General features: G+C 44.3%; 1 protein-coding gene across 1 annotated transcript; it reads left to right on the top strand.

Moving 5' to 3' along the window:
* The first annotated feature begins 4476 nt into the window (after positions 1–4476).
* Positions 4477–4921, top strand: LOC310758978 (small nuclear ribonucleoprotein F). The gene has a single exon (XM_083605752.1). The coding sequence runs from the start codon at positions 4525–4527 to the stop codon at positions 4783–4785; it is 261 nt and encodes an 86-aa protein (XP_083461878.1). The 5' UTR covers positions 4477–4524; the 3' UTR covers positions 4786–4921.
* The last annotated feature ends 18458 nt before the right edge of the window (positions 4922–23379 follow it).

The following is a 23379-nucleotide window of genomic DNA, read 5'->3' as shown; positions in this document are numbered from 1 at the left end:
TGGAAATATGCAAATGTATTTAAATTTAATTGTTTGATTAAATAATCAGTGACAAGGAAAGTGACAGCTCCACTTAAGATAATAGGTGTGAGGATTAGATGCAATTATTTTAAAGTGTGCTTGTTAGTTTGAGAGAACATGGAGAAAGTTGGCCTTTATTTACTTTCTTATTTACTTGCTTACTTAGAGCATTTGTAGCATCTTAAAAAGTAGAGACATCACCTTGCCAACAAAGGTCCATATAGTAAAAGCTATGGTTTTCCCAGTAGTGATGTATGGAAGTGAGAGCTGGACCATAAAGAAGGCTGATCGCTGAAGAATTGGTGCTTTTGAATTATGGTGCTGGAGGAGACTCTTGAGAGTCCCATGGACTGCAAGAAGATCAAACGTATCCATTCTGAAGGAAATCAGCCCTGAGTGCTCACTGGAAGGACAGATCGTGAAGCTGAGGCTCCAATACTTTGGCCACCTCATGGGAAGAGAAGACTCCCTGGAAAAGACCCTGATGCTGGGAAAGATGGAGGGCACAAAGAGAAGGGGACGACAGAGGACGAGATGGTTGGACAGCGTTCTCGAAGCTACCAGCATGAGTTTGACCAAACTGCGGGAGGCAGTGGAAGACAGGAGTGCCTGGCATGCTCTGGTCCATGGGGTCACGAAGAGTTGGACACGACTAAACGACTAAACAACAACAACAACAACAGACATTTTGAAAGGACAATATTGTGTGGATGCTAAAGCAAAATTTGGGTGTACTGTACAAGCAATCCAAGTTTATTGCCAAGTCCGCAATAAACTTCCCTGTGTGGAAGTGCCTGGTAATAACATGTTAAAGCTGAGAAGCCTCTAGGCTTATGAATACTTGGATAAGTGGCTGCTAAAGCACAACAGAAGTCACTCGCCCTGAAGCCATTTTCAGCAGAGGGGCGCAAAAACTCTAAGCTGCTTTTCTCTGTGGCTGCCTACATTCACCACTTATGATTATTCACACATAGGCAAAAGTGGAGGAGGAATGTTTGTAATGCAAATGAACACTCTAGCCAATGTGGGTTTTGCATTTGCATTGCAAAGCTCATTGGAACAAGAACTGCTTAAGGTGTGGAAATGGCCTGTGTTTCCTGAATTGTAACAGATTGACCATTGTGATAGATCAACTAACAAATAGTATGGAAGGAGCTAGCACGCCAGGGGGCAGACCCAGGATGCAATAATAGGATGGCAAGGGAAATATGTATTATTTTAAAACAAAACAAAACAAAACAAAACAAATAATAATAATAATAATAATAAATCCTTCCAGTACCGCCTTAGAGACCAACTAAGTTAGTTACTGGTATGAGCTTTCGTGTGCATGCACACTTATTTTAATTATTGAAATTAAATCTCACCATTTTCTCCAAGGAGATCAAGGTTGCATTCATGGTTTTTTTCCTCCCCCTCCTCATTAAATCCCCACAACAACCCTGTGAGGTAGTTTAGGCTGAGAGACAGTGACTGGCTCAAGGTCAGCCAGTAAGCTTAATGGCTGAGTGGTGATTTGAACTCTGGTCTCCCAGGCCCTAGTCTGGCACTCTAACCATACTGACTGTCAACAACAACAACAACAACTCATTTATACCCCACCCATCTGGCTGGGTTTCCCCAGCCACTCTGGGCATCTTCCAACAAAATATTGAAATACTGTAGTCCATCAAACATTAAAAGCTTCCCTAAACAGGGCTGCCTACAGATGTCATCTAAAAGTCTGGTAGTTGTTGTTCTCTTTGACATCTGGTGGGAGGGCTTTCCACAGGGCGGGTGCCACTACCGAGAAGGCCCTCTGCCTGGTTCCCTGTAACTTCGCTTCTTGCAGTGAGGGAACCGCCAGAAGGCCCTCGGTGCTGGACCTTAGTGTCCGGGCTGAACGATGGGGGTGGAGATGCTCCTTCAGGTATACTGGACTGAGGCCGTTTAGGGCTTTAAAGCTCAGACCAACACTTTGAATTGTGCTTGGATGCCACCTAACGATATTGCCTGCCTCTCAGATATCTGTGGGCAGTTTTAAAGATGCAACCTCCTGAACAGGATTCTTGCGGTTTTATTTTAAAAATCCCTTCCTGCTGTTGGTTCATTGACCCACTCCCAAAACCAAGCAATATTTTAGTGTTTATCACAAGCTGGCCAGGTTGAATGACTGTGGTTTTCATCACTGAAGTGAAATGGTACAACTTTAAATGATTCTACATTCTCTGTCCCACCACTGCTGCCACAAAAGGAGTATAGGAATATCTACAGAGATTTTAAAAGTCAATCACAACATCTCAGATCTGCCTCTGTGGCCAGGCAGAGTGGAATATCTTCCTTGCTACCTAATACACTGATGTAACATATATGCCCGGTGAAGCAACCATCTGTTGGCTCAGAACTTGGACAGGATCTCTCATTCCTTCCCACTCATCAGACACTGAGATACTTGCTAGCAGACAAGACAAATTAAAAATGGTTTGACTGGGCAATTGGGTGGGTGGGTGGAATATTGCTATAATTCTAAATCAACTCAGAACACTTTTGGAATCTAAAGACAAAACCTTAGCACTGTCTACCAAGTGCATTTCATCTGTTTGGATTTTTGTTAAGTTTAGCATCTCCCCGCCCCAGAACATTGTGATGCCATGACCTGTGGCTTAATGCAAACTGTTCAACTTACTTGTGTTAGTCATGCAGCCTTGCCAAAACAGGAAATTCTACCATGCGGTGGTTTCCCATATTTACCATGCATGTGCAGTTCACATGGCAGGAACCATTATGTAAAGGAGAGAGAAGCAATTGCCTTGAAAGAGGGAACATTGATGTGAAAAATGTGTCCATGTGCCAGAGAATAAGCAATTGGCCAGGGCTCCCTTCCTCAAGGACTGTATTAAAAACACATGGGTTGCTGGCCCTCCTAGGAAGACATTTTTAGTTACCAGTTTGCGACAGGTGTTAAGACGGATAACATGCTGGACGTAGCCTGGTGAGACCTCTCTTCAAATTCTTCCTCAGTCACGACGGTGACGTTGTATCCATTACTGTCTCCCTCCTAGACCATCTCACAAGGATCTGGTGAGGATAAATGGGAGTAAAGGTAAAGGGACCCCTGACCATTAGGTCCAGTCGTGACCGACTCTGGGGTTGCAGCGCTCATCTCGCTTTATTTTTTTTTTATTTTTTTTTCTGAATAAATTTTTTATTAATTTTCCAACATATATTAAAACACAACACAACTGACAATACACAAACAAACAAACATACAAACACATATAATTTCATAACCTCTTTTTCTTAAACCTTATTTCAACGACTTCCCCGTACCTCCCTTTTCTGCATCCCTGTTTTAAACTTTTCCAGCAACCCCTAATTTCAATTACTTATGATTCACTTTCTTTAATCCTTTTCTCTTACCCAATTATTTATCACTGCAATTCTGTTTTACATTACCCATAACATTTTAGCACTCATCAATTTTACAACAGTTCTTAAGATAAATTTTAAATTTCTTCCAATCTTCTTCCACCGTCTCTTTTCCTTGGTCACGGATTCTGCCAGTCATCTCAGCCAGTCCCATATAGTCTATCACCTTCGTCTGCCACTCTTCCAGCGTGGGTAGTTCTTGTGTCTTCCAATACTTTGCTAAAAGAACTCTTGCTGCTGTTGTAGCATACATAAGGAACGTCCTATCTTTCCTTGACACCAATTGGCCTACCATGCCCAGGAGAAAGGCCGGCGCTCATCTCGCTTTATTGGCCGAGGGAGCCTTCTGGGTCATGTGACCAGCATGACTAAGCCGCTTCTGGCGAACCGGAGCAGCGCACGGAAATGCCGTTTACCTTCCCGCCGGAGTGGTACCTATTTATCTACTTGCACTTTGACGTGCTTTCAAACTGCTAAATTGGCAGGAGCAGGGACAGAGCAACAGGAGCTCACCCCGTCACAGGGATTTGAACCGCCGACCTTCTGATCGGCAAGTCCTAGGCTCTGTGGTTTAATCCACAGTGCCACCGGCGTCCAAACAGGAGAGTAGGGAGGGACAAATTCCCTGAATTTTCTGCTGGAAGGATGGGACACAAATATTATTTAATAAATAATAGTACATACGATGCTCAGGCAAGAAGAATATCTTGACAAAATGACATATCACTACACATCATCCTCATCTTCATCACCACCTTTTCCATTTGTATCCCATTTTCCTTCAAGAAGCTCAAACCCACTCCTCATTTTATCTTCTCAGCCACCCTGTGGGGTAGCTTAGGCTGGGAGACAGTGGCCAAGATCACCCAGTGAACTTAACAGCTGTGTGGGGATATGAACCCTGGCTTCCCAGGTCCTAGTCTAACACCAACCAGTACACCACATAGCTCAAGGTAGATATAGTCCCCATTTTGATAGCACAAGATCCCCCAGTCACAAGGAAGGCTGAAAACATGTTCAGCTCAACATGATTACAACACGGCCTGCGAGTAATTTTTTTGTTGCCGCAGCCGCCCTTAGGTTGGTCTGGTTGTTATGAGTCTGCCTCTCAATCCCAAGCCCTTCCTAAACGGGCTGACTGGGAAGCCAGTGATGGTGAAGCTGAAGTGGGGGATGGAATACAAAGGCTACCTCGTCTCCGTGGATGGCTACATGAACATGCAGCTTGCAAATACAGAAGAATATATTGATGGTGCATTATCTGGACACCTTGGTGAAGTTCTGATAAGGTGCAATAATGTCCTTTATATAAGGGGTGTGGAAGAAGAAGAAGAAGATGGAGAAATGAGAGAATAACTATTTTTTTGGGGGGGGGAGTTGTTGTTGTTTTTTGACTGTGCTAAGAAATTTAGTTGTCCGGTTTTGTTTGCTTGCTTTTTAAAGGTTTCGTCAAGTAACATTTTTTATGGCCAAACAATAAACATTGTCATTAAAAAAACAAACAAACATGATTACAACACCCCTCTCTAGATCTTCCCCCTCAACTCAAGAAGAATGGTGTGAGCAGCCTCCTCCACATATAGCGTAGGCAGGCAAACTAAGGATCCGGCCCGATCGCCTTCTAAATCTGGCCCACGGATGGTCCGGGAATCAGCGTGTTTTTACATGAGTAGAATGTGTCCTTTTATTTAAAATGCATCTCTGGGTTATTTGTGGGGCATATGAATTCAGTCATATATTTCCCCCCCAAAATATAGTCCGCCCCCCCCCACAAGGTCTAAGGGACAGTGGACCGGCCCCCTGCTGAAAAAGTTTGCTGACCCCTGACATATAGAATAAATGCCGGAATAGGAACCAGCCAGGGACTTCCCAGTGGTGGCACCCACTCACTCCCCGAAGAGCTACCAGTGCACGTCTCTGCTCTCTAGGTCATAAGACCACAATAATATAAGGTGAGCCAGGCCAATGGCCCATCTAGTCCAGCGGACTGTTCTCACAGTGGCCAACCAGATGCTTGTGGGAAACCCGCAAGTAGGATTTGAATACAAGAACACTCGCCCTGCAGTTTCCAAAGCTTTGTCATCATCGCCAGTAGCTGATAGCTTTATCATCTTTATAGTCATCTAGTGGACATCACTGCCTGCTGTCCTGAATCTTGCAATGTTCAGTTTCAGTCATTGTCCATCAATTTGAGACTTACGAAAAACTTTTCTGTGCCGTGTGAAAACATCGGCTGGGGAAACCCAGCTAGATGTTGTTGTTGTTGTTGTTGTTGTTGTTGTTGTTGTTGTTGTTGTTGTTACTACTCTTCTCTAGGAAGCCTGAAATCCCCATGCTGCTAGGTTTTCTGCGCCGCTGTTCCTAGGATATGCAATAGTGTTTATAGCTCCACTTCCCCCCGGCCCATCATAAAATTCAAGGCACTTTACTGATTCAGCTCCTATGTATGTGCTTTCTCAGACAAACAATGACTTGGCCTACTAGACCTGATTAGCTTCAGCAAAGTTACAACAAAGGGGAAATGTTTAATGTTTTATTATGTTTTTGTATATGCTGGAAGCTGCCCAGAGCGGCTAGGGCAACCCAGTCAGATAGGTGGGGTACAACTAAAACAACAACAACAACAACAATTATTATTATTATTAAAGTTGCTGCGTCACATATCTTGAATTAGTGTAGGCTTAGGTTAACTTTTGACCGATATGATTTTGCAGACTGTTTTGCTTAATTTGATATTTGTTTAGTAATGATGCTTTTAAAAAATAAATAAATAAATCCTTAATTTGTATGGCTCTTTTAGCACTGTACTAGCTAAACGTGACTCAGGTTTTTATAAATATATGAATACCACACACCCCATGTGGTAGAGGAAGCTGCTCCTTTTAAGGAACTAAAAGAACCACATTGGATTCCCTGAATAAGCCCAGCAAAGAGCTTGCTGTGAGCCAGTGCTTAGCCCCATAACCTCCTTTGAATACCAGAGCTTGAGAACTCTTTGTCCTGGAGGTTAATAATCAAAGAAGACAATGACCCAAAGCAGTTAAGTGCTCAGAGTCCCACTGATGTCAGCAAGAGTTAAGCATTTAATTCACCATGGATTGCCCCCAAAATGCATAACAGCTTTTGCATATTCTGCATTTTTTCCCCTAACACATTTCACTCACACACACACACACACACACACACACACACTAAATTTACGAAGGCCGGCAGATTCTTTTTCAAAGGGATGGCTGTGTTCCAAAAAGAAGTTGTTTTAAGCGGTTTTCACTCTTTTTGGAAAAAATGATATTTAATTATAGTTAAATATAGTGTCAAATTATCGGAAACAGTTAATAGGACAGTCACATCTTGTTACTGACTCAAGCAAATTAGCACACCGCTTTTCTTGGTTGCAAGCTAGTCACCCTAGAAAAGACATGAGTGTAGAAGCTGAACAATAAGCACCAAACCTCAAAGTTTGCAACGTGGTGGTTTCTTTTCTTTCACTCGCTCAGCCAAATCAACTCGAAACACTGAAGCAGAAACAACCCTACAGTGCAAAAGTTGCCACCACAGATGTCAAGGGTAACAAAATTAAAATGTTCAGGGCAAAAAGGATTTTTGTGCTTCCTATAAATTAGCACGGGTGCTGGCTCTTTGATACATTCAGAAAGGACAACACTCGCTAGAGAAATGGCAGTATGAGCTAAATGCTGCTTTTTGTGATCCAGCAAGGAAAATGTGGCGGCGGTGTGAGCAGGATGAGGGTAAGGGAGAGCGACTTCCATGCTGTGGTCCTCTTCCAGACTGGGAACAGGTGGCTTCTTGGTGCAGCATCTAACACCCAGGTCTTAAATGCAGTCCCCTTGCATACCACATAAGAAGCCTGAGGTTGTAGTAGTTATTACACGCACCCACATGCACCCACAATTATTGCACATACCATACACAATTATTTCTCTGCTTTTTGCTATCTAGGTCACATGTACACCACACTTTCAAAGAACCATGATACCACTTTAAACAGTCATGGCTTCCCCCAAAGAATTCTGGGTCATGTAGTTTGTTAAGGGAAAGGCTTTTCCCCCCTGGGGATACTCCGGAAATGGTCTCTTTCAGCTTCTGCCTTCTGGAACAAGGTACAGGGTTATAAAGACTAGGACTAGCTGCCTGAGAAACAGTTTCTATTCAAATGTGATTTTGGTTTTAAACGCAGTGTAAGGTAGTCTCAGTTGGAGTATATTGTATTTAATTATGGGGTATCAGAGCTTTTAGGGGGCTAACCAGGCTGGGATAGCTGGGATAGCAGGCTTGTTGGTTTCTGAATGTCTGATGTAGATCTTCAATTTCGTTGTTCTGTATGGGACAATGACAATAAAGATTATTGTATAGTATCGTATCATATCGTACCAGCACCCTGCCCCCCCAAATTTTAGAAGTGTGCCACTTTAACAACTTTATGGTGAGTCCCGGCACCTTTTTTCCCTTAAAAAACAACAACACTGGTTAAGGGGGCGGAGAGTTTTTAGGTGACCCTTATTGCCCTCCGAGAGCCACATTTTCCAGAGTTGTTTAACAATCCCTCATCACAAGGAACTCTGGAAATTGTAGCTCCGGGAAGGGAATACAAGGACCTTGTTATTTTGGGAATTGAACCTCACCAGCTCTTTTGTATGACTTTTAGGTATGAAATGCTGCTTTCTGTGCAAATGAAACTCTGTAGACGCTGATACAGCGGTGGGAGGGGGATAAACATATCCCCGCAACTACCTTTTCTTTGACAGGCCTCCTGTGCTATACGGCAGGTAGAAATTCTAATGACAAAGCCTTTCATTGGCACATTGCAGTCTTCACATCACATAAAAGCCTTCACAAGTAGCACACCTGTTGCACACCAGGAAAAAAATGAGACCTTTCATCAGACCCAGTGAAGCCAGTGAACTAATCTGTGCACACACCACGTGTTTAAAGCATTTTTCTTTTCCTCTTAAAGAATCCTGGGAACTGTAGCTTGCTCAGGGTGCTGGGAAAAACTGCTCCTGTCTGGCTTTGTCACTTATTCTGGCTCTTCATTCCCCAGCTTCTCGCTTTAACTACATTTTGGCAGAAGGGCTGCCAACACACCCACCCCATCTCTCACCCCAATATCATTTTGTTCCAATATGTTTGCTGAGAGGCTGCTAAGAGGCCCCAAGCAAGACATACAAACATCTGTAGCAATGATATCTCGGCCCAGGCCTAACTGACAGCACACCCTTTTCTGTGGGAAAAGCCCAAGTCTACACAAACAGAGCCCAGCAAGCGTAGGATAAGGCGGCTCCGAGTTTGGAAAACACCGTAGGCCAGTATTGTGTGGTTTCTAGGTTTCCCACAGATAGAGCATCTGGGCAACGTTAACCATGGCATTCCGTAAACACAGGCTGGGGGAGATAATAGGCCATAACTTGAAGGAACAAAGCCACCCACATAAATTGGTTTCCTCTGTTTCTGTTCTAATCAGATTGATTGGCCAAATGTAAATGCCTATAGAAGGAAACGCGGGAAGTTGTTTAACACACTTTTTGCAGCACAAGGATCTGAAGATAAGGAGCCAGGATGTTCTTCAACTGTTAGAAGGCCAACTATAACATTAAAGCAAAATGGAACAAGTGAGATTGTGAGTTCATTGGGCAGCTAGTGTTCAAAATGCTGTATAGTTTGTTCGTTCTGCTTCAAGTGCTCCCATCTTCATTACCATCATGCCCTCCAACATTTCTCCAGTGAAAATAGGGATATTCTTAACAACAACAACAACAACAACAAACAAACAAACAACAACAACAAGAATTTTATTATTTATACCCCGCCCATCTGACTGGGTTGCCCCAGCCACACTGGGCAGCTTCCAACATATATAAAGACATAATAAAACATTAAACATTTAAAAACTTCCATATACAGATGTCTTCTAAAGCTTATACAGTTACTTATCTCCTTGACTTGGGGGTTGCATAACTCCATACCCTCCGTCATTTCTCTGATGAAAATAGGAATGCCTAAGGGAAAATGGCAGATGGCGCAGGGACGCGGGTGGCGCTGTGGGTTAAACCACAGAGCCTAGGACTTGCCGATCAGAAGGTCGGCAACTCGAATCCCCGCGACGGGGTGAGTTCCCATTGCTCGGTCCCTGCTCCTGCCAACCTAGCAGTTCGAAAGCATGTCAAAGTGCAAGTAGATAAATAAGTACTGCTCCGGAGGGAAGGTAAACGGCATTTCCGTGCGCTGCTCTGGTTCGCCAGAAGCGGCTTAGTCATGCTGGCCACATGACCCGGAAGCTGTACGCCGGCTCCCTTGGCCAATAAAGCAAGATGAGCACTGCAACCCCAGAGTTGGTCATGACTGGACCTAATGGTCAGGGGTCCCTTTACCTTTTAAGGGAAAATGGGACATTCCTTGATCAAATCAGAAACCAGGATGGCTTCTATAAAGCTGGGGCTGTCCCTGGAAAATAGGGACACTTGGAGGGTCTGTTTGCCATGGTAAGTTGCTTCTTATGCCACAGTGGAAATGCAGTTGGCTGGGCCTGTTGTCCAAACACCTAGAAGGCACCAGACTGGCAAAAGTTGGTTTAGAGGTTTTGGAATTGCACGGGAGGAGTAAAAGGTAGACGTCCTTGCCACTGATCATCACCCAGAAGGGAATAATGTGTTTATTTATTCCATTTCTCTCCCACCTTTTATCCAACAAGCTCAGGGTAGCGCAACATGGTTCTGCGTCCCCTCATTTAATCCCCACAACAACCCTGTGAGGCAGGTTATGCCGAGAGGCAGTGAGGGCCCCAATGTGAGATTCATGACTGAAAGAGGATTTGAGCCCTGCTTTCCCAGGTCCTAGTCTGATGCTCTAACCACTATCCCACACTGGCAACAACTGGGCGTGAATAATCACCTGGAGTGTTTGGCCTATGTGATTCTAGGCCTTGCAAACATCTGGTCCAGCACGAAGCCCACTGCTGTCCAGGCTGCTTCAATTTCACATGTTATGGTAGGAATCAGGGAGATTCCAGGTTGACAGGCAGGGAGAGAGGTAAGAAAAAAATAACCTTCACATCCTGAAGCAGTCATCTTTATCAATGGTAGCCTAGTGGACCCAGGCTGGAAATGTGACCTCTTACCAGAAATGATGTTTCCTGCCAGTGAATTCTTGAGGTCTGGTCCAGATTGTATACTCAAGGCGGGTGGGGAGGTTATCTGACAGCTATATAGACATGCTTGTGTATAACAGTAGATTACTTCTCCTGCTTCCTCTGAGACTGCAGGTACACCCATCAAGCTGAATGCAGTCCACTAGCTTTGCACCAGACTGTTTGCAAGCTGCAAAAACAAGAAGCTTATTGAGCTGCCAATAGTCCACGCCATAGATTTAAAGCAAATTTGATGGACATGTGACTACCGCTAACTAATCCTGGGACCTGTAGTTTAAGAGTGCTGCAAATCGTGGCTCTGTGAGGGGGAAACTTCAGGTCCCAGGATTGTTGGAGAGAAATGATGCGATTAAAATGTGCGTTGAATGCGCTTTGAACGTCTGGTGTGGATCTTCCTTACATTTCTGTTCAGGCCATCACATACAATACCTTGGTAACTCATACTACAACTCAGTGTCGTAGAGCTGTATTATTTATGCCCATATTACAAATGGAAGATGGTTAAGACTGAGAGACATTTAATCACACCTGGATAGCTCAGTTGGCCAGAACGTGGTGCTGATAGCGTCAAGGTTGCAGGTTCAATCCCCATATGGGACAGCTGCTTATTTTGGACGCGGGTGGCGCTGTGGGTTAAACCACAGAGCCTAGGACTTGCCGATAAGAAGGTTGGTGGTTCGAATCCCCGTGACGGGGTGAGCTCCCGTTGCTCTGTCCCAGCTTCTGCCCACCTAGCAGTTCAAAAGCACGTCAAAGTGCAAGTAGATAAACAGGTACCACTCCAGCGGGAAGGTAAACGGCGTTTCCGTGCACTGCTCTGATTCGCCAGAAGCGGCTTAGTCATGCTGGCCACATGACCCGGAAGCTGTCTGTGGACAAACGCCGGCTCCCTCGGCCAATAAAGCGAGATGAGTGCCGCAACACCAGAGTCGGTCACGACTGGACCTAATGGTCAAGGGTCCCTTTATCCTTTACCTTTACCTAGAGATCTACAATTTAGTTTGTTTCTCCCCATCACCACCACATCAGCTTCTGTGTACTTCTTATTCAGTTCAACTCTTGTCCTTTAGACAAGTCAAATTCATTTTCTCCTAGCCCTTTCTGTAGTAGATTTGGTTGTTATTAACAAAAATACACGACCTCCAGAAATCCAGATGGAAACACCATCTTTCAACCCCTTTAAGCACTGTCATTTTTTTATTTTTTATTTTTTTACAAAATAAACATTTGCCTTCTTTCCCTTCTTCCTTTGGGGTGAAGTGGTGGCAGGGAGAAGGAAGAGACTTTTTAATAAACTCTCGAAAATTCATTACTAAGGGTAGGGGGGCTTTGCAATGAATTTTCAAGAGTTTATGAAAAGAAAACAGAGGGGAGATCCCATCTGGTTTGTTGATGGCGCCACTTGTAGCTGGAGGGTGACTGCTTGGAAAAGGTGCTGAGTGCTAAGTTGGTGACTGATATTAATAGAGAGGCAATGGACAAATTGCTATCTGGTTAACCCTTTCATATGCTAAGCCGGGCTTCCCCTCCAGGCATGGATTAAGAGTCTTGCCTCAGAGTAAGCATGATTTGAATCCTCAGAGAAGAGGTTATTAGTCATTCCCTCTTCTGCCTGTTTTGACTGTTTTTCTGTTTTTACTCAAATCATTTCTTGGCAAAAAAAATGTTTTTTGTGGGGTGGGGGAAAACAGGGTTTAAATTATGAGAGTTGCAGGCTGTTAGGGTATCCCTACTTTTTAAGAAGGTGACATTATTTCCTTGCAAGTAGCCTCATTTCCCTTCATTAAAACATTGCTTTCTTTTTCAGTTTCATCCCCAAGAGTTGCTTCTCCTTTGCCAGCTCTGCCAAAAAAGTCCCTCTGGATGGGGATGTCTGTAGAATATTAGCAGCATTCATGGAAAAGTCAAAAGTGCCTGCAGGCTAGGCAAAATCTGTCACACAGGGAGTGTCAGGCTTCCTTGCTTGAAGACCAATTTCTAAAGAAAGGGTTGTTGTTGGGAGAAAAACCACACACACACACACAACACCATCATTTAAAAAAATTCCAAACTCTGATTGCAAAAAGTTCTCGTTCTTCGCCTCTCTCTTCTCACTTTGACTGCAGACAGATGGTGAGAAAGAAGAATCTCGGTACCTGCATGTGCAGTTCTCAAAAATGCGTCCCAAGAAAATGCTTGGAAATGTTTATCTTTTGAAAAGTGCCCAAAGTCACCTCTAATGGCAACGGCTGTGAGTCATTAAAATGGCTTTTCAAAGAGTAGGCCGCCTATAAAACAACTTCTACAAAGAATCGAGCCAAGTGTGACTTGCTGAAACATCCCAGTGTTTTGTTTCACAGCCAACCAGCCACGTGCTCTGTATTTTGTGGTTTTATAGCTTGATTTTATTTTGTGAACTGCTCTGACACCCCTGGGTATAGCGTGGTATATAAATTCTAACAACAACAACAACACAGTGGTACCTCTGGTTGCGAACAGGATCCATTCCGGAGGCCCGTTCGCAACATGAAAAGCCCGCAACCTGAAGCGCCGTATCTGCGCAGGTTTGCGGTGTGATTTGGCGCTTGTGCACATGCGCAAGCAGCAAAACCTAGAAGTAACCCTTCTAGTCACCGTGGGATGCAACCTGAAAAAACGTAACATGAAGCAAACGTAACATGAGGTATGACTGTACATGGAGAAACTTGGGCAATTTGAGTACAGTGGCCATGTGTACCTTTATAGAGGACTGTCCTTTATCAATCATTTCAGGCCCTATTATCTGCAGAGGAGGCCCTGTTTGTGCTGAGGGTGGCTGACCAGCCACTGTTGATTAATGACAAGGCCTCCTCAATGGGGCTTCCCTACTTATGCAATGCTCTCCCTGGTGAGGAGCATTTGTCTTCCCATTAATAACTTTCATGAAGAACATTCTGATCCACACAGATATTTGCATACCCGCCAACGTTTGCCTGATGAAAAGAGGGATGCCCTATTCACCACCACCATTACCCCACCCATCTGACTGGGTTGCTTCAGCCACTCTGGGCAGCTTCTAACATATATAAAAACCACAATAAAACATGAAGCATTAAAAAAACCCCTTCCCTCTACAGCAGCCTTTCTCAACCTGTGGGTCCCCAGATGTTGTTGAACTACAACTCCTATCATCCCTAGCTAGCAAGGCCAGAGCTCAGGGATGATGGGAGTTGTAGTCCAACAACATCTGGGGACCCACAGGTTGAGAACCGCTGCTCTACAGAGCTGCCTTCAGATGTCATCTAAATGTTGTATAGTTACTTATCTCCTTGGCTCGGGCGTCGCAGAACTCTATACCCTCCAACATTTCTCGGGTAAAAATAGGGACATGCTAAGGAAAAATGCGGCATTCTGGGATCAAATCAGAAACTGGGTCAGCTATTGTAAATCCAGGACTGTCCCTGGAAAACAGGGACACTTGGAGGGTCTGAAACAGTATTTTCTTTTTGCCACCTTGTTAAAGAAATCAATACTGTTGCTGCTGAACTGATTCCTCCAGCAATGTGTGGATGGCCACTTAGAACTCAGTGGTGTTACTACTAGGATAAGATCTGAGCCAAAGTTGGTAGGAAATTGAATCTTAGCCTAGACCTGGTCTGAACAAGCAATTGAACCACATTTCAGATCGTATCATTTAGAGCACAACACAGCCTTCATTGTATTTTTTTTTAAAAAAATAAAATAATAAAATAATAATCACCTCCTCAGTCATTTTGTAAGCTTCTTAAAGGCCTCAGCAGACTGTGGTGCTTAAACACACAATATTCCTGGGAGAGCAGGGTTCGAATCCCAACGCAGCCATGAAGCTCACTGGGTGAGCTTGGGCCACTCACTGTCTCCTAGCCTAACCTACCTCACAGGGTTGTTCTGAGGATGAAATGGGGAGGAGGAGAACCATGCATTCAATCTTGAGATCCTTAACAGATAAAGGTTAAATGTAATGAATAAATAAATGAAATAATATTAGTAGAGGCCTAACTCTGAGGTGGTAAACCTGTGTCTGCTATGCCCCTTGACATTATAAATGGGAGCTGACACGATGGAATACCTCTTTGTGCAACATAAAAATCCCTGCACGCAAAAATCTAGCATGTCAGGGAGGCCACATAGCCTTCTCCCTGAGGGCTGCGACTGAATGAGATGTTAATTGCTAGTTGCCTGAATGGTTTTGGGAAAAGTTCCTAGCAGGTGTAAAAGGGAGGGAGATCTGAACAGTAACCCAGACACAGAGCTGAAGAGGGGGGACTTTAACCCTTTGATCCTATCATGGTCCTGATCCAGGGTGAGGGGTGTGTGTGTTGCATCTCCTATTTGCATCAGTAGGAGCGTTATTTCCAAAACAAATAGCAGGTGTGGGAGGGACTAATCTGAATTGCGACTTCAGTGGGGGGGCCAAAGGGTTAAAGACATCTATTGCCCATGCTGGGGTCCTGATCCTTCCCCCCTGTGGCTGCTATTTATTTCTTTAGAGCGTTTCATGCAATTGCTTATTGTATGAGTGGCTTTGCATTTAGTTTGGGTGTGATATTCTACAGCTCTGTGTTTGCAACTCTATGGGCATTTACCTAGGGGTAAGGGACGCGGGTGGTGCTGTGGTCTAAACCACAGAGCCTAGGACTTGCCGATCAGAAGGTCGGCGGTTCAAATCCCCGCGATGGGGTGAGCTCCCGTTGCTCGGTCTCTGCTCCTGCCAACCTAGCAGTTCGAAAGCACATCAAAAGTGCAAGTAGATACATAGGTACCGCTCCGGCGGGAAGGTTAACCGCGCTTCCGTGCGCTGCTCTGGTTCGCCAGAAGCGGCTTAGTCATGCTGGCCACATGACCCGGAAGCTGTACGCCGGCTCCCTCAGCCAATAAAACGAGATGAGCGCTGCAACCCCAGAGTCGTCTGCGACTGGACCTAATGGTCAGGGGTCCCTTTACCTTTACCTTTAAGTCCCATTCAACTCAGTGGAATTTACTTCCCAGTAAATATGCATAAGACTGGATGCAGACACAGGGAAACCTGCATATGCTGCTTGTGTAGGATTTTTCTCTTTCTCAAAGAAGAGACAACCCATCCTATGAGCTGAAATGATGCCCTCGAGGTGCTGATCCGACTTGCCTTCTCTCAAATTTTGATTTTGTAGTTGAACTTTATGCTTTAACAGTTGCATGTTAGAGCTTAACTTTTATGTGTTCTGGCTTCTTTACTTTTTAAAACACTATATTTCAGGGATAGGCAGGAAGTAGATCGAGATGTACTGATAGTTCTATGAGTTATTTGCTGTAGATCAACAAGGATTTCTGACATCCATTCAATTGTTGGAACAAATGGCCATGATAAAATGATTCCTTCCCTCCCCAATTATACAACTGAAATGAAGAAAGCCAAGGCCTGATTCTGATTTTGCCTGATTCGCAAATGACACTAAGCCACAGCATATGGTATGGTAATGTGCAAACTAGTGGCTTAACAATGGTTTGTTTACTGCCAACCAAACCATGATCTGAAGCCATGGTTTGTTGTTGTAACTGTTGTTGTTTAACTGTGGCCTGGTGTCCCTTGGGAGTCCAGCCCCACCCTGGATTCTACAAAGGAATGAGGCAAGAGCAGCTGGCAAACAAACCAAACTTTGGAAATATTAGCCATGGTTTGTATGATCATCTGTGGGGGGAAACTTGTAGTGTTTTTAAATCTGCCTTGTCTTAAACCAACCACGGCCTAGTAATATGGGCAAGCCGGGTTGTGGAAGAGGAGTTATGCTACTCAAAACAAATTTCCCGGGCTTGGAGTTCTTGGAGCCAGTGTGGTGTAGTGGTTAAGAGCGGTAGACTCATAATCTGGTGAACTGGGTTTGATTCCCTGCTCCTCCACATGCAGCTGCTGGGTGACCTTGGGCTAGTCACACTTCTTTGAAGTCTCTCAGCCCCACTCACCTCACAGAGTGTTTGTTGTGGGGGAGGAAGGGAAAGGAGATTGTTAGCCGCTTTGAGACTCCTTAGGGTAGTGATAAAGCAGGATATCAAATCCAAACTCTTCTTCTTTTTTAATTCTAAGTTTTGTACCTGGCTCATTTGGCAAAAAGCAAAGGAAATCCTGCAAGCCTGAGGTTTGCTGGTGTGCCTTCTGCCAACGTCGGCAACCCACCCTTGGAATTTGAGATATGGCAGCCTTGTGATGGAAATCCTCATGCTGCCTTCCTTGCGGAGTGTTACAGTGGACTTAGTTTCAACCAGCAGGGAATGCCGGAAGGTGAAAGGGCACAGGGTCTTTGAGTGCAGCATTCAGAGGAGCTAAACCATTCCTGCGCATGAGGGTTGTTTCAAGTTTATTGTCCAACAGCAAGTAATAGAAATGTACAAACCGTTCTGCAGCAATGTCTCGCAGTCCCTTTTATTTGGGGTCCTTCTGAAGAATGTTGCCTAAGGGTTATCCATGGCTCATTAAGCTAAACTCCCTTCCTGGCAGTGTAATTATTATTTGCTCTAACGTTTCTCCCTGTTCAAAAGGTATGACTTCATACCTTGGAAAACAGCAAAATGTCCCTTTGACAAGCTTAATTGGTGCATTTGTGCTTCTGTAAATATCACCATGAGTGGTCAAACAGGCAGAGAGGCATACCTACTGTTTTTATAGATAAGCATCTTCTTGGAATGGGGGAATGAATGGCAAACTCTCTTCCTTTGTGAAGTCTAGTCCATTTTCTTTATTCCCATTGTGCATTTCTTATATCCATTGTATGAGTGTGGTGTAGTGATTAGAGTGCTAGACTAAGATTTGGGAAACCACGGTTCATATCTTCTCTCAGCCAGGAAGCTCAATGTGTGACTGAGGGCCAGTCATTTACTCTCAGCCTAACCTACTTCGCAGGATTGTTGTGTGAATCAAGTTGGGAAGAGGAGAACTATGTATGCCGCCTTCAGCACATTGGTGGAAAAGTGGGATAGAAATGTAAAATTAAGTTAAACTATTTGATGTTGAATCATGAAGCATCCAAAGAGTGTGCATCAAAGTCCTGTGGTTGCTGCTACTATTGTTATCATTATGTATTGAAATCAAATTGTCCACTGAGCGTGGAAATCCAAAAGTGATCTCTCTCTCTCTCTCTCTCTGATGTGGCAAAGTGCTTTCCCCTTGCAATGTCACTGTAGAGTAATTGCCTTTAGATGACTGCAAAAGGAACACACTCTTTTGTGGAGATCCTTTGGAAAATCCTAGTTCCAGAAATGTTTCAGGGCTGGATACAGTCATACCTTGGGTTACAGACACTTCAGGTTGCTTTTTTTCGGGTTGCAGACCGCTGAAACCCAGAAGTACCGGAATGGGTTACTTCCGGGTTTCGGCAGTCATGCATGCGCAGAAGCGCTAAATCGCACTTTGCGCATGTGTAGAAGCACCGAATCACAACCTGCGTGTGCGCAGACATGCCACAGCAGGTTGCGGGCGCTGTGGGTTGCGGACGTGCATCCCACACAGATTACATTCGCAACCTGAGTGTCCACTGTACAGTAAAAGAAGCAGCAGCTGTGGAACACATTGTTGTTCTTGCTATATTGCTATATTGTTGTAGTCAATATAAAATTCTAGTGTTTTTATATTGCATTTGTGTGTGCGTGCTAAGTGTGTGGGCTATTTTGAGTATTCTTTTAATAGAAAAGCGGAATTGTACCCATACAAGTTGAGGATTCACTCTCAGCCAGAAGGAGAAGGTCTCTATCTCTGCCTGCCTGTCTCTCTCAAACACCAGATCCCTGGATCATCTGATGAATTTTAATTCTGGGAGCTTCAGGACAGACCGTGTTCACACAGTGCTTAGTTAATTTATGGAATTAACCGCCACAAGATGTGATCAGTGCTTGTACACACAGCATTAAAAGGGATTAGGGAAATGCTTGGAGAAGAAGTCTATCAATGGCTACAAGTCATGCTGGCTGTATGTTACCTTCCTGGTCAAAAGCAGTGATGTCTCTAAATATTCGTCGCTGGGGGACAACAGCAGAAGAGGGCTGTTATGCGCATGTCCTGTGCTTTCCAGAAGCCTCCGGTTTGTGGGAAAACAGGACACTGGACTAGACAGGCTTTCGGACTAATCTTGCTGTTCTTCTGCTCTTTTGAATGCACGCTGCTGCATGATGTTATGGACTGGAGTTCATGCGTGGAAAAAGTTTAATGAGTACCATGTCCAGAATGGCTTCAGGAGATGATGAATGCTGGGGAAAGCCACCTCTTGGTAGCCTCTGAGTACCAAAATAGCTCTGCTATTACTGTGCTGTTGTTGTTTTAAATTAGTTTTTATTGAAGATTTTCTTGTGCTACAAAACATATGAGAAAACAAGGAAAAGTACATATAGGGTCTCCATTTTCGATTCATAGAGTCTTTTTCACAGTTCATTTACGTTCGGTATGAGACAGTATCGTCGAAGACATCATGTGGCTGGGGGTAAAGAGAGAGGGAAGGCGGCTGCGGGGGGAGACATGGGGTAATGTTCTTTCATTCTATTGCATAGTGTTCGTGTAGGGTTTTGTGTCAGCATCACGCGGGTAGGTGCTTTATTTATATACCGGTACTTATTTCTTTTCCTTGGCATTATGAGAGATTAGAGGATCCAGCGCTTGCTCGGTTGTGTTCCGTGTTGCTTGCAGCGGCATGGCAGTGACTTTAAAAATGGCAAAAATGGCCCTGAAAGAGCCCAGGAAGGGCAAAAAGGCACAAAAAAGAGAGCTCAGGAATCCCACAAGCCTTTGCAAATGCAATTCCAGGAGCCCTTGCACTGACAGTTGAGGCTTGTGGAGAGTTGGAGTTTGAGCAAGGAGGTTTTGGATAGAGCGATTCTGGTGGAGTTTGGCACCTGGTAAATGCTGCTGGTTTTTTAAAGGGTTTCCAGAGGTTTGGAGGGTGTTTGCTGACTTTTCCAATGGTGCTTCAAATATACATGATTTCATTTAAATGAGTGGTCACTCGGAACATAAGCTCTGTAGAAATGAGGAGTTGCCTGTAATGCTAAAGTGAAATTGGGGTTGCAGCTGTGTCTCTTGCACTGAGTTTTCACGTTCAGAAATGTACTATTTGCAGCGGGAATCCGCTGCTGTTGTTTCCATTCTAGCTTTTTCATGGCATGCAGAAACTGCTACCAACTGGTTTGTGCTTTTAAGATGGGCTTATGTACAGTGAACTCCCACTACAACAACTACCAAGGGAGGCTAAATAACAATTATTTCATTGGGCCTTCTTAACACAAGTTAAGAGATGATAAATGACTCACGATATTTGGCCAGTTCTTCCCAATGTGTACTTGCTACGCAAATGGGCAAATCCTTCCTGCTCAGGTATGGTTTGAAAGGAAAGTCACCTTAGATGTAGCTCAAAGTCTAACACTTTGGGTTAAATCTTTAATCCGCCAAAGCCAAGATAAGACCAAATGTCTATATATTTAAATGAAGTCAGGGTTTCCAAGCCTGTTTTACGTGCTCAGTATCCTCCTTCCCCCACCTTTAGGTAACATGATCCAAATAGCAAACCATGTGATTCTCTGCCAGATGTTTTCTAAATCAATATCCAGGTTGAGATTTGTAAGTGTGCCTTATCCAAGAAAAAGGGTTCTTTGAATCTCAGACGGAACTGGAGACAGAGGACTGACAGACTCTAAAGAAGCTGTTGACTTGGCAAGGGGCCACTGCTAAGAAGACACAACCCCTTGTGGCCTTATCAAAGCATGCAAAGGGCACACACAGAAGGGCTTCCATGGGCAGGTGGGAGCGGGTGGCGCTGTGGTCTAAACCACTGAGCCTCTTGGGCTTGCTGATCAGAAGGTCGGCGGTTCGAAACAACACTACGGGGTGAGCTCCCGTTGCTCTGTCCCAGCTCCTGCCGACCTAGCAGTTCGAAAGCACACCAGTGCAAGTAGATAAATAGGTATGGCTGTGGCGGGAAGGTAAATGGCTTTTCTGTGCACTCTGGTTTCCATCACGGTGTCCCGTTGCGCCAGAAGCAATTTAGTCAGCTGGCCACATGACTCAGAAAGTTGTCTGCGGACAAACGCCGGCTCTCTCGACCTGAAATGAGATGAGCACCGCAACCCCATAGTCACCTTTCACTGGACTTAACTGTCCAGGGGTCCTTTACCTTTTTTACCATGGGCAGGTACATATGAGAAGAGATGGTCCATAAGATCTACTGGGTGTGAAATGACCAAAACCCCCAACCACTGACCAACTTTACCAGGGCTGATCGGAGTTGTAGTCACGGCTCTCTTTTTTTAGCTGGAACTCGCCGGGACTCAGTTCTGGCACCTCTCAGGCGGGTGCCATTGTTTTTCTAAGAGAACGAGGGAGGCGTTCATGGAGAGTTCCGGCACCTCTTTTTCTAGAAAAATAGCACTGATCGTAGTCCAAGAACATCTGGAGGAAACCACGTTGGCTACCCCTGGATTATGGCGCATATTCATTTTCCTTCACGGAAGCTAAGCCCATGTAGGAAAAAAGCCTTGCATCCAGAGGGGGCCTGCAGCTAGTGTGATAAGTGGATACATAAAACTGTAAAGCAACATGTAATTTTGACTTTTAAAAGACTCCCGAATCTGGTTTAATAGTTCCTGTAATAACAGTTGGCAAGGTGGACGATGAAAAAGAAGCTAATCCTGCAACACATTTTCATTTTATTTTTTGGGCCTGGACGGTGCTTTGCTTTCCATATTTCTAATGGTCTCGCTAACAATAGCAAGCAGGAAGGCTGTTGTTCAACCTTGTTCCTGTTTAGAAATGGGAGCACTGTTTTCCCACAGCCGTTTCTCCTATTGCTTGCAGTCAGTTCAGCAGCACTTTAAACAATGAAGGCTTTCCATGCGCACGAGCAACACTATATAAGGACATCAATGCCTTAGCAGCCAACTCCTAGGGGCCATGGGGGGTTCGGACCCCCAATAAAATATTTGAGGGGGCTGGGGCCACCCAAAGTTGATGACCATTGCCATTCAAATGGTTTGTGCATGCCCCATGTCATGTGATCAATTATGCAGGGCGGGGCTTACCTGCCCCCACCCAATATTTTATTCAAGTTGACACCCCTGATCAATATCAAATGAAAGGATACAGAGCCCAGCGAAAAGGACACCTGTATTAAAGGTGTGCAAATCCAAATGAGGGCCATTTCAGACAGGGCACAGCAGCAAACCCCCGTTTCCAAGTGTAGTGACAGTCGATCCTGGCTTTCTACCCCTCTATGAGGCACAGCTTGCAAATATGGATTTGACACACTGGCCACATTTGCATATAGCATACCTAGCGCCTTTTCTTTCTTTCAGGGGGTACTCAAGGGAATGCAAAAAATCCAATCTTTAGGGGAAAGTGAATTTGTTGTGCAAGACCTCCCAGTCAACTATATTTACACCACTTGAATTTCCAGTATGTGATTGAATTCCATGCAGAGATTGCTACAGTTCTGGAAGTGCCCCAAGTTCAAAGCAGTGAGGGCCAACCAAGATATTTTGCCAGCTGAAGCAGAAAATCCCACCATCGCTTCTTCCCCCTTCCCTGGAAGTAAAAAGGCAACAACAATAAATTAAATAACTAGCCACTCAAAACCATCTCCCAGAAGCAGCCACCTCTCGCTGCATTAATGGACCCAATGGGTCCCTTTATAAACCCACTTTCAGAACATCAAGCGAAGGATAGAGGCACAGCAACTGCCATCTTGCGCTAGGAATCTGAATCAGTGGAACAATTCCACAGAAAGCGTCCAACAATTGCTGCTCTCACAAATAAGATCATGAACTGATGCCCGTGCATTTGTACTGAACATTCACCTTAAAAGATCGTAGACGAAAACCAAGCTATGTATTTGCACACAGGAGCAAAACATTACATAGCAAAGCATGTCAACTGTTAACCAAAACAAGGAGGGGGATGGGATGATGACACGCATATATTCTCCCAGTTAGATGACCGTAGCTCCAGCTGAAGCCAACCAGAGCTATCATCAGCTCTATGTTTATCGAACAGCCTGCTGAGCGAACATCCGTCTCAGCAGTAAAACAGCCTACTTAATACAGAGGGATTTATAAGCTGATTAATGGTGAATGGCCAATTCAGAGATAACAAAGTCCAGACTCTCTGGCCCCTTTGATGTTGATACCTTGAGAACCAGGGCATCTATTTGTATTTTTTAAAATTGCAATAAAAGCTCTGATTTAAAGTCATTCCTTTCAACACTTTTTTTAAGAGCAAGAGGCTCAAAGGTTCAAAGCAACCAACTGCTTTTCCAGAGAGTTAAAAGTTAAGCAAATAAAGTTCTCCAGGACTTCACTAAACCTTTATCAGCAGTTGAAAAAAAGAAGACGCATACACGCACACCCTTCAAATCATGATAAATATGGTAGCGTTGTGGCACACAATGGTGATCTGGAAGAGCTTATCATGTGGTGGGGGAGGAAGTCCAGGGTCTGGTCAGTACCAGCTTTAGGTTGATGACAGAAACCTTTAACTTCTAGTTTTCTTTCATTGTCCTTTTCACCTCATTACAGCACCAGTGTTTGGGCTATGCCCAAAAGCCAAAACAATGGCTGTTGTGAATCAACAGTATTGTGAACCTTTTTTTTTTTAAAAAAACAACCCAAGTTATAGCAAATTTTATAGACAGATGACTTGATCCTGATATGCTGTGTTCCCCAAATTTATGCAACCCTGAGGGTATGCTTTTTTTCCTGGATTAAAACTGGAGGCACACTTTGTCTTACACACACACACACACACACACACACTCAATTTCAATTGACTCCCAGAAGAACGG

This window comes from Podarcis filfolensis (assembly GCF_964270895.1).
Source record: "Podarcis filfolensis genome assembly, chromosome: 3".
Taxonomy (NCBI): Eukaryota; Metazoa; Chordata; class Lepidosauria; order Squamata; family Lacertidae; genus Podarcis; species Podarcis filfolensis.
Note: the sequence above shows the minus strand (reverse complement) of the source record. Positions and strands in the feature narration are given on the sequence as shown.